The 12,500-nt window shown below is 45.2% G+C and overlaps 2 protein-coding genes across 3 annotated transcripts in view; one reads left to right on the plus strand and one right to left on the minus strand.

The window, feature by feature from the left end:
- immp2l (inner mitochondrial membrane peptidase subunit 2) overlaps window positions 1–12,500 on the minus strand; it is a 194,309-nt gene that overhangs the window by 25,574 nt on the left and 156,235 nt on the right. For both annotated transcript variants that reach the window (XM_031279895.2, XM_031279896.2), the window contains exon 4: window positions 5,704–5,769. In XM_031279895.2, coding sequence (XP_031135755.1) covers window positions 5,704–5,769 — 66 coding nt within the window. The remainder of the gene's footprint in view (window positions 1–5,703; window positions 5,770–12,500) is intronic.
- LOC116036320 (leucine-rich repeat neuronal protein 3-like) overlaps window positions 7,205–12,500 on the plus strand; it is a 24,977-nt gene continuing 19,681 nt past the window's right edge. Inside the window, exon 1 of the mRNA XM_031279838.2 lies at window positions 7,205–7,485. The gene's annotated coding sequence lies outside the window, so the exon portion shown is untranslated. The remainder of the gene's footprint in view (window positions 7,486–12,500) is intronic.

Genomic DNA, 12,500 nt, shown 5'->3' on the forward strand with positions numbered 1-12,500 from the left:
GGAATGAGTCTTTACCCCAAGTGAAGGAGTTCAAGTACCTTGGGGTATTGTTCGCGAGTGAGGGGACAATGGAGCGGGAGATTGGTCGGAGAATCGGCGCAGCGGGTGCGGTATTACACTCAATTTATCGCACCGTTGTGACGAAAAGAGAGCTGAGCCAGAAGGCAAAGCTCTCGATCTACCGGTCAGTCTTCGTTCCTACCCTCACCTATGGTCATGAAGGCTGGGTCATGACCGAAAGAACGAGATCCAGGGTACAAGCGGCCGAAATGGGTTTCCTCAGGAGGGTGGCTGGCGTCTCCCTTAGAGATAGGGTGAGAAGCTCAGTCATCCGTGAGGAGCTCGGAGTAGAGCCGCTGCTCCTTCGCGTCGAAAGGAGCCAGTTGAGGTGGTTCGGGCATCTGGTAAGGATGCCCCCTGGGCGCCTCCCTCGGGAGGTGTTCCAGGCACGTCCAGCTGGGAGGAGGCCTCGGGGAAGACCCAGGACTAGGTGGAGGGATTATATCTCCAACCTGGCCTGGGAACGCCTCGGGATCCCCCAGTCGGAGCTGGTTAATGTGGCTCGGGAAAGGGAAGTTTGGGGTCCCCTGCTGGAGCTGCTACCCCCGCGACCCGTTACCGGATAAGCGGAAGAAGATGGATGGATGGATGGATGTAAACAATTACGTTGGAATCTCTAATCACAATTATTTCAGTCGGGTTGAAAAAAAATATGGTCGATGTAACCGCAGCTATTGTAACGTGTAAAAACATAACATCTAATCTAAAAACATCTCTTCTCTGTGGTGAGTGCTGTGTGTGTGTGTTTGTGTGTGTGTGTGTGTGTGTGTGTGGGAACCAGGCACAGGTCTGTTTTCCTCACCAGACGATGCCAGTTAACGTGATTATAAACCAGCGTGATGGAGCGAACCTCTGGACTGCAAACTGATACGATTACACGAGAGACAGCTGCGCTTTCTTCAGACCAACAGGCTTTCTGTTTCACATCAACCTCAGGATGCCTTTATGTTTATCACAATATGAAAGTGATATGAAAGATGGACAGTCCTTATATCAGTTAGCGTGTCGCTGCTTTACCCTTGGGTTGTCCTGCCGGGTCAAAATGAACTCTTTTAGACACTGTTTTTACGTTTATGTCCCCACGTTATGCTTGCTTTTTTTTTTTTTTATTACGTTTTTGTCACTTATTTGAACATTTTTGCCACTTGTTTCCATTAACACCAGTATATTCACCACTAGACCTATTTATTTGCACTATTTTTACACTTATTATTTGGAATTCATGGTCGATAAACCTCATTTATATGAAATTTTCTAAGTTTTGTGTAAGAAAAAAGCAGAAATGAGGAATTATTTGGACTAATGGTTCAGATCAGAGGAGGGAAGGTAACAGATAATGACAGATATGTCAAAGTTTAGTCAGGATAACGCTATAAAATTGAACACAACACCCAAAATTCTATGAAAATAGAGATCTGATCCTTAATTTCACTTGTGAAGAGCATTGTATGGAACCATTCACGTTATTTTGGGGCAATGTGGTTAAAAGAAACCCAACAGTGTGCCTTGCAAAAGTGTTAACCCCCCCCCTGCTAAATCAGTAATTTCATTATCTGATAATCTCTGAGCTTAGCCTGACCAGCCAGCCCCACATCCAGATGTTGGGTCTGGGAACTCACCATTGGCTGGGCTCAATCCGAGGGGCGGGATCAACGGTTGTCTTTCAAATTCCCTCTACACGCAATAGGATAGCTCTACAACCAATCAGAGCAACGCTAGTTGATAGAGTAAACTTTAAACTCAGAACACGTCTTCCTTTTTTAAGAATGACTTCAGTGCCGTTCTTTGTTCTTTTCTCTAAGAAAAGCTGAACTCCAAGTCTTCCAGAGTCGCGGCCAAAGCCGATTCCAAAGACCGCTGTTCACCACCAGCAGCAGCCATAAGCCCCGCCCACCGACTCTATACACGATGTGATTGGCCTGAGTTTGGCTTTTCCAGCTCGCAAGCCAACGGAGAGTTGCTAGACTGCCCCTGGCTGCAAATTACATTTGCAGCCGCTAGGGTGGTCTAGATTTCTAGGCTACTCTGAGCTACTGAACAACAACGTCAGCTAACGTTCTTTTGACACCATGATGGAACTAAACCTGACACCTTATAAGTCACAGTAATAACGACCAATTAGTGCCATGAAATGACCAACTTCTTCTCTGGGGACTACCAACGTTAAACCACACAAACACACTCCTGCTCTCCCTCTGACAGATTAGATACAACCTCCTCTGATTGGCCAACACTACGTTTCTGTTAACCCTTTCCTTGACTGGGTTACAGGTGCGTAGCATCGGCGACAGACACACAGGATATTAAACCTGTTTCAAGCCCTTTGAACCTGTGATATGTCCCTCACAATATTAAGAAGAGGTAGATTTGTCCCCCTCGAAAATATGAAACCCACTTCCCAATTCAGGGGCCTCAAAACATGTACATATACAGTTGTGTTCAAAACAATAGCAGTCCAACATCACTAACCTCATAAATCAATTTTTTTAGTAGAAGTGATATTTCTACATGGCAAATAATTGACTAGTAAGTGTTGTAGAGTCATAGAAAACCAACAGAGCCAACAGTCATGACATGCATGCTGCTCATTCTGTGTAATTGAATCTGTAATTGAAAGGGGCATGTTCAAAATAATAGCAGTGCTGTTTTCAGTTATGGCCCATATTTAAGGAAGGAAGGAAGTAAATGTTGAACATGCTGGTTATAGTGCATTTCACACTGAAATACTCAGCAAAATGGGTCGTTCCAGACATTGCTCTGAGGAACAGCGGACTTTGATTAAAAAGTTGATTGGAGAGGGGAAAACATATAAAGAAGTGCAGAAAATGATAGGCTGCTCAGCCCAAATGATTTCAAATGCCTTGAAATGGCATCCAAAGCCTGAACGACGTGGGAAAAAACGGTCAACTACCATTCAAATGGATCGAAGAATAGCCAAAATGGCAAAGGCTCAACCAATGATCAGCTCCAGGAAAATCAAAGAAGACTTAAAGTTACCTGTGAGTACTGTTACGATCAGAAGGTGATGCTAAGCTATCAGCTAGAAGAACCCGCAAAGTCTCATTGCTGAAAAAAAGACATGTACTGAACAGGTTGAAATTTGCCAAAGGACACATTGACTGGCCAAAGGAGAAATGGGGCAACATTCTGTGGACTGATGAGAGAAAAATTGTTCTTTTTTGGGTCTAGGGGCCGCAGACAGTTTGTCCGACGACCCCCATGCACTGAATTCAAGCCACAGTACACTGAAGACAGTAAAGCATGGAGGTGCAGACATCATGTAATGGGGATGTTTCTCATACTGTGGTGTTGGGCCTATTTATCGCATACCAGGGATCATGGATCAGTTTCAATACATCAAAATACTTGAAGAGGTCATGTTGCCTTATGCTGAAGAGGAAATGCCTTTGAAATGGGTCTTTCAACAGGACAATGACCCAAAACACACCAGTAAGCGAGCAAAGTCTTGGTTCCAGATGAACAAGATTGATGTTATGGAGTGGCCAGTCCAATCCCCAGACCTCCATCCCATAGAAAACTTGTGGGGTGACATCAAAAATGCTGTTTCTGAGGCCAAACCCAGTAATGCAGAGGAATTGTGGAATGTAGTTCAATCGTCCTGGGCTGGAATACCTGTTCACAGGTGCCAGAAGTTGGTCGACTCTCAGAAATAATGGTTATGCAACTAAATATTAGTGCAGTGATTCACAGTAAAGCCAACCCTTGAGACATTTTTCAGTTCATACAGTAAATGTTTGAGTTTGTAAAGAAAAATGCAAATACTGCTATTTTTTTGAACAGCCTAATATTCCTTTTTCTTCACTTTCTGTAAAGGTAGAACACAAACTTGATCAATTTTGGTCATGTTTTGATTTGGAATTGAATGTGCAGTGTTCCCAATGCATTATGGAATTAATATTCTATTCTAAGGATTTTGAGCATTATTCACTTTTTTTAAACACACTGCTATTATTCTGAACACAACTGTATATCCTTACCTGTGAATATATGTCCCCAGCGGGGGAATAGAGTAGACTTTGGGTTCACCACTGGGGAGGAGGTTAAGATCAACAACTATCTAGGGAGGTCCCTAGGATGTATGCATGTATTTAAAAAAGGTGACAAAAACATCAGAAAAAGCGGCAAAGACTTTGAAAAAAAACTTTGTAAAAAGGCCAACAAAATGTAGAAATAAAGTGTCCAAAGAAACTTGAAAAAAGGAGACAGAAACTTTGACAAAAACCTTCAGAAAAATCAACAAAAATGTTGAACAAACCGGCAAAAACATTGAAAAAGAAACAAAAAACTTCGGAAAAAGCCCAGTTTTGATTACGGGGTAAGAACAGGAACCCAACCGTTACAGTTTGAGAACAAATAAATACAATTACGAGTCGCCTACACAGGTGGAGGACTGCTGGCCTTCTGTTTGCATAAAGAGTGGAAAGTCAATTCAAGCTTGTTATCCGAGATATTTATAGCTTTCAGCAGAGTCTCCAGTCTGTCCCTTGGTAACGGTATTTTGGTTGAGATAAGTGGGTTTGTGTCTAAAATCAATGCACATGTTGTTAGTTTTCTGCACATTCAGGTGAAGGATAGCCTGGATGCCAGCTGAACTTAGCCCCGCCCACAACATTCGAGGTCGGGAAGTTGGGTCTGGACTTGATCTGTTGTGGAGCAACTATGCTCCAACCAGAGCTGTTTGGACCAATCACATTGTCAGGGCGGGCTTTATACGATGATGGACAGATGATCAACAGTAACGTGATCAACCACGTCACCAGAGAGCGCTTGGGTTGAATTTGTTTACAACAAAGATAGCTGCCGCTGGAGAAATTGAGATGTGTAGATTCGGCCATCGCGTCTGTTATAGAAGATATCGACAGCGTATTCATTTTAAAAGAACAACAGTTCAGGGCATTTGTCGATCGGAAAGATGTTTTTGCCGTCCTTCCTACGGGATTCGGCAAAAGTTTAATTTATCAGCTGGCCCCGATGGTCGATTAGAAGATGGGTTGTTGCTCTGATTGGTTGTAGGTCTATCTGTTGCTCTGATTGGTTGTAGGTCTAGCCGTTGCTCTGATTGGTTGTAGGTCTATCCGTTGCTCTGATTGGTTGTAGGTCTATCTGTTGCTCTGATTGGTTGTAGGTCTATCCGTTGCTCTGATTGGTTGTAGGTCTATCCGTCGTTCTGATTGGTTGTAGGTCTATCCATCGCTCTGATTGGTTGTAGGTCTATCCGTCGCTCTAATTGGTTGCAGGTCTATACGTTGCTCTAATTGGTTGCAGGTCTATCCGTTGCTCTGATTGGTTGCAGGTCTATCCGTCGCTCTGATTGGTTGTAGGTCTATCCGTCGCTCTGATTGGTTGTAGGTCTATCCGTTGCTCTGATTGGTTGTAGGTCTATCCGTTGCTCTGATTGGTTGTAGGTCTATCCGTCGCTCTGATTGGTTGTAGGTCTATCCAATTGAGTGCAGATGCATTTTCTTGAAACATGCCCCATAATCCCAGCCCAATGGAGCAGCATCAGACTCATGTTCTGACTAGAATCTGAGTATGACCACGTCAGGCTAGGTGAAGGAATGCATTGTCACACCAATCCACCAATCCTACCAATCCACCAATCCACCAATCCACCAATCCTACCTGATGAAGTCTCCCTCCAGGCCGATGACCCGCTTGATGATCTTCTGCTGGGGGTTCTTGGGCGACCTGAGCGGACGACAAAACACATAGACAATGAGCGTAAAAACCCCCAAATACACACAGCCAAGTAAAAATCACACAAGCGTGTGTTCATGCCAAGGGGGTAAGCTTCTCCTCACAACCCGTAGATCCTATGGCGCCATTTTGATGCTAACAAGCACTCATCCGCCGTTAGCATCCCATTGACTGCCATTCATTTTGACGTCACTTTGACAGAGAATAACTTTACATCTGAAGAGTTTAAAGACTTTATTCGTCCATTGTTTATTTCTAAAGAAACACGACAATGTATAAAAGGCTCCATTACCTTGTACCTCACGTTATGGCTCCGTAGCAGACGTTTTTATAAAAATAGGCTAACGATTGGGTCATAACCACGAGACTTACTGTCTCATAGTAGAGGAATTACCGTATAGTACAGGAGAAGCTCTCAGGCAGTTTGGACTTCCATTAGCTGTTTAAGGTTAATTACTAATGTTAACTATCATTTTAGTGATCAATAATTAGCCTGTGTCTATGTTATCTCCTTACATATACCTACGCTCTCCGTCTCTGCTAGATTGGGAATGATTGAGATTTCTCTTGGCACAGCTACCAGAAGACTTCCAACTTTCAGACAGGTTGCTCACGTCACATCTACGTCTTCAAGCTCAGTTGGAGGCTGCTCAGTAACGCTCAGACATCACCGGGAAAGATCTTCTAATATCCTTCACTGGTCTCCGTCCAGAGACACGGGATCTGGTGGTCCATTATATACTGTCTATGGTTCATGCAGGCTTCACCAAGTCAAATGAGAGACTTTTAAGACCTTTTTAAGACCATTATGAATGAATTTTTAAGATCCATATCACAACATCAAAATACAAAACCAATCAGAAGTCAGACTTGGTTTGGTTTAGGGGGGTCCAGGAAACTTCCTCAGTGACTTCCCTGTCCAGGGAGATCGACCAGGCTTCCTCTTCCTCCTCTGGTTCTTCCTCTTTTTCCTCCTCCTCTTCTGTCTCCCTTGATTCAGACTCTTCTCTCTCATCTTCATCCTCTTCCTTACCCCCCCCCCCCCCTCCTTCCCGTTGCCGTGGGGACACAGGGGATCATGACTGACTGCCTGACTGACAGCTTGCTAAGCCAATTGGATTCACCTCCAGCTGCACAGCTCAACACTCATTGGCCGCTCTCTGGGGAATTGGAACGTTTCAATGTGTGTGTGTGTGTGTGTGTGTGTGTGTGTGTGTGTGTGTGTGTGTAATAGAGTGATGGATGATCTCTCCAACAGCAGAGGGAGAGGAAGGATGGAGAAACGACAAACACAACCTATCATTCACTCTCAGTGTCTCTCTCTCCTTGCTCTCCTTTTAATTCCCTCTCTCTCTCTCTCTCTCTCTCTCTCCCCCTCCCTCACCCTCAGCCTCGCTCTCTCTCCCTCTCAGTTTCTGCCAGTCCCCCTCTCTCTCACTCTCTCTCTACATCTCTCTGTCGCTGTGGAGAGGAAAGGGCAGGAAAGGAAAGGGAGACGTTGCTTCTTGAAAATACTCGAGGAAAAAAAATAGCTGCTGGATGTTATCATGCAGCGCTGCACGCTTTAAACAAACACACACACCAACACACACGCACACACACACACACACACACTCACAGACGCTCTGTGCTGCTGCAGCCATGCCAGGAATACCTGCTGAATATCTGCTGCTGCTGCAAGAGACTTGATGGATACCACTTCTACTGGTGAGTGTTTCATGGCTGTTTGACTTGTGTGTGTGTGTGTGTGTGTGTGTGTGTGTGTGTGTGTGCCCGTATGTGCGTGTGTGTGTGTGTGTGTGTGTGTTGCGAGGACTGCGGTAGTCCTTGAGCGCCGTGGCGGCTCAGCCTGCGGTTCTGACAGCTGAGGGGAATAAGAAAACAGGGCTGTGGGGGGGGGGTGTTGGGAGGAGGGTTTGTCGCAGGTTTTTAAACGCGTGCGAGGGTTGAAAGCGATGCGGCTCCTCGTCGGACAATCGGCATGTTGTTGCTCCGTAAGCTCAGTCAGTTGGGCTGAGAGGAGACGGTGTCAGAGTCGCTCCACAGGTTCATCGCCTGAAGTCAGAGCAAGGCAGCAACAAGCACACCAAGCATGGGGGGGGGGGGTTGGAAGGGGGTGGGAGGCAGGATTTTTGTCTCTATCTTGAAAGTCAAAGTGTCGAGAGGCAGGAGAGACATGCATTTTTTTTTTTAGACTTCTTTGTTTAGGGGAAATGCAAAGGGACAAAATAGACAGAGTCAGCATGAATGCGATTTTGCAACAGCTATTTTCATCTGCAGTCCCTATAGCAGGTTGATGGCTTTAAACAATAGATTACGCTACAACAATACAACACATACACATAAAAACATGAAAGACATAAAAGGCATAGACAAGTACAATGACACAACCACTATTCCAGATCAGGACCACTGGCAGGTTGATGGCATGAGAAAAACACAAGTAACATACACAGTACACACAGGTGAGAGTGCATATAGACACACATGCATCAACAGCCCATAAGCTCACACAGAGACACTACTGTAATGATAAAGACAAGCACGTTATTCTGGATAATGGCAGCATCTCATTATTAAGCTACACGTCCCTGAGGAATCGGAGGAAGCGGAGCCACCCGGGACGCTTCCGGGAGCGCTAACGAGGTGAAAATGTCCGAGCTCCGTTAGATCCGGCGAGGACAAGACGGCGCACGCTGCTGTGTGACGAGGCAAACATGAGTCAGGGGAAAGCTAAGGGCTGCAACTATGGATTATTTTTTATAGTCAATTATTTTCTGGCTGAATGGATTAGTTGTGTCTGGTCCCAAAAAAAAAAGAAAGCCAAAAAATGTGGATCAGTGTCAGCATGCACGCACGCACGCACGCACATATATATATATATATATATATACACACACACACACACACACACACACATATACACACACACACACACATATATACACACACACACACACACACACACACACACACACACACACACACACACACACACATATATACACACACACACACACACACACATATATATATATACACACACACACACTCGCTCACACACACACACACACACACACACACACACACACACACACATACACTCGCTCACACACACACACACACACACACACACACACACACACACACACACTCGCTCACACACACACACACACACAAGCCCAAGATGACGTCCTCACGTCTTGTTTTGTCCCCAACTCAAAGATCTTCAGTCCAGAGAAGGAAAGGAAAGGAAAGGAGGGAAGGATGGATGGAAAGAAGACGGAAGGAAGGAAAGTAAAGGGAGAATAAATAAGGAAGGGTGAAATAAGGGGAGGAAAGAAGACATAGGAAGGGACGTTGGGAAGGAAATGAAAGAAAAGAAGGAAGCAGGGAAGGAAGGAGGGAGGACTCTCCTGCCTGTCACAGAGGAGTGAAGGAACTACAACTTATTCACATTTAACAAGCTGACAGCAGACACTTGTTTTCATAACGGACTCCAGCCGATGACTAGATTATGCTAATGAGCTGGTGATGAATGTAATAGTTGGTAACTATGGTAACTATGGATTCATGTCTCTGTGGACGAGGGCAGTCAGAGTTTAGATGTTCAGGACACAGGACACACACAACACTGCTGCCTAATTTACCACAACCTCCAACTCCCTCTCTCTCCTCCCTCCCTCTCTCCCCCTCCATCCCTCCATCCCACCTTCTCTCCCTCTCTCTCTTCGTCCATCTCTCCCTCTCTCTCTCCCTCCCTCCCTCTCTCTCCTTCTCTCTCTCTCTCCTCCTCCATCTCTCTCCATCTCCCTCCCTCCCTGCTGTATTTATGTCTCCCTCATAATAAAAAGCAGTGCACTAAAGGCGTCTTTAAGTGCATGTATTGAACCCCCCCCTCGCTAACTGGCGGTCATATAAAAGGCCTCAGAGCCTCCCGCCGGCCGAACAAAAGCTCCGTTAAGACGCAGCCGTCTCCGCGGCTCCACAAGTCCTACAGCAGTGCTCATCTTTCTTGTCTATTTTTACTCATTTTTTATTTCTCAGAGGGCTTCGCAGCACACACTCTGATTAGACCAGCGGTGTAGTCTCCGTGATACGCAGGTAGACGCAGTATACCCACTAAGAAAGCTCCAGGATTTCCATATACCCACTTAAAAATACCCAATGACCCACAACAACATACTTTCTATTATATTTTTGATATATTTTGAATTGTCATCTGTGTTTTTCTTCTTCATATAGGCTAAATAAAGGGATTTCCACCATAAATTGGTGCATAAAAATCTGAATACAGGAAATGAAGTCGTTGATGCTCAAAACTTCCCTGGGGGAGGACACCCAGACTCCCCCACTAACCGTCACGTGGGTCTGGTTTCTCTGGAAATTCACAGCCAGACTGTCATGGCGGCTCGTTCAGAATACGATCTCATATTGGACTAAAATAGTTCACCGAAACGTGTTTCTGAAAACATTTTAAGCGAGAAATAGGCCGTGCAGTTGCTGAATCTGTCTTCATTTCAGATCAACAAAGGTCAGTTTAAAAGATTTTCATCAGATTTTGAGAGACTCTAGCATGGATGTATTAAGAGAACTGGATCCAGCGTTCGGCGGGAAGCTCCGTACGTTCCAATGAGAGTTGCTCAAAAGCGCATAAAGCAAACATGGAGCTCGGCTCTTCCGCATTGTTGGCCCATAACGCTGGTTGGCTCACAATGGGCATGCGCACTAGCAACAATTTGTTTGCGTTGTCGTAGCAACCGGTAGCAACATGCGCGTTCATGAGCTTCTCTGTCGTGTCTCTTACAAGTGGCGAACTCATGAACTCGCCGTTTTCATTGTCTAAAAAATTCACTAACGTTAAACACTGTGTCTTCGTTGTTCCCGATCGTTTACATGCTTAGCTAAATAAACGATAGATGTATTTAGCTAGACAACCAAGGAGATTTAATAATTATGTTGTGCTACTAGCTAGATACCTACTAACTAGCGCTAGCTAGCAGTTAGCCTGCAGTTTCATGAACAGAGCTCATCCATGGCTTCAGCTCTCATCCACGTTACAAGCTTTACAGCATACAGCCCTCGGATGGATCATAAGAGAGAACCAAGGCGATGTAATCACTATGTCTGTAGTAACTTTATGTAGTAGGCATATAGCTAGCTATGTATAGATCTTAATACAGCCATGCTAGCTACCCCTGATGTTAGCAACTAGCTAGCTAGCCGATAGCCCACCAGTTTGGGAAACGCTAATGACGTTACATCCACGTAGCTAACAGGCTTTACAGCAGCTACATACATCCCTGGGATGTATCATGACTTCATAAGATAATACCATGGACGTATTCATAGAACACATGGTGAACTACAACCATTAGCTATATCCATTATTACAGCTAGCTACATGAGCTCGGGAGAACAGTCATGTGAGCGGGCGGGCGCAGTCCCGCGGCTCTAGTCGCGTCCACTATGCGCGTTCATCATGCCAAATTTAATAATTCTGGATTCGCTTCTAGTGAATGTTAAAAATGTTAAAAACGTAAGGTTTTAAACAAGGACCCTTTCAGTGTTTGGGCTGGTAAGTTGATATACCCAGAAACAAATTATCCGCTGAAATATAGACGTTTCTTTCGCCATGCTAAGTCTATGTGAAAAGTCTTTCTGGGCCATGGGGTGCAGTACCACCGATATCCGCTGACTAGCCAGAAGGCCTGCGGAGGAAGGCCTGGCAAAGCGAGACTATAGCTTTGTAACAAGCGACCAGTCAGAGTGCACTTCAAATACAAAACCCTCATCTGCTTCTGCCGCCTCCACGCTAAACACACCGGAGACCGCGGCGCTACACGTGTACGGCCATACAGCAACAAACACAGGGCACGCTGTCAAACTGTGTGTGTGTGTGTTCACAGTGTGTGTACTGCACGAGTGGGAGCGAGGCTAATTAGCAGCAGGCCGGCTGCTGATGAAAGACAGAAAGTGTGACTCGTGGGAGTGTGGATGGTAATGCCGGCGATGCTAACAAGGAGCTTGTGAGGAAGGGAGGGGAGGGGGAACTAACGGTTGCAAGGGACCCACATGGGGCCGCTCTAATGGTAAATCAATGGGGGACGCTGGGGGGGGAGACGGAGGGATTCAGAGCAGGAAATGCTAATCTTATCTGGATGTTTTGGTGATATGTGTGTATGTGTGTGTGTGTATACTGTATGTGTGTGTGTATGTACTGTATGTGTGTGTGTGTATATGTACTGTAAGTGTGTGTGTGTGTGTGTGTGTGTGTATGTACTGTATGTGTGTGTGTGTATATGTACTGTAAGTGTGTGTGTGTGTGTGTGTGTGTGTATATGTGTGTGTGTGTGTGTGTGTGTATACTGTATGTGTGTGTGTGTATGTACTGTAGTGTGTGTGTGTATAGTGTGTGTGTGTGTGTGTGTATGTAGTGTGTGTATGTACGTAGTGTGTGGTGTGTGTGTGTATGTGTGTGTGTGTGTACTGAGTGTGTGTGTATGTGTGTGTGTGTGTGTGTGTGTGTGTATATGTACTGTAAGTGCGTGTGTGTGTGTGTGTGTGTATATGTGTGTGTGTGTGTGTGTGTGTATACTGTATGTGTGTGTGTATATATGTGTGTGTATGTGTGTGTGTGTGTTTATATATACTGTGTGTGTGTGTGTGTGTGTGTGTGTGTGTGTATACTGTGTGTGTGTGTGTGTGTGTGTTTGTACATA

This window comes from Sander lucioperca, chromosome 7 (genome assembly GCF_008315115.2).
Source record: "Sander lucioperca isolate FBNREF2018 chromosome 7, SLUC_FBN_1.2, whole genome shotgun sequence".
Classification (NCBI taxonomy): Eukaryota; Metazoa; Chordata; class Actinopteri; order Perciformes; family Percidae; genus Sander; species Sander lucioperca.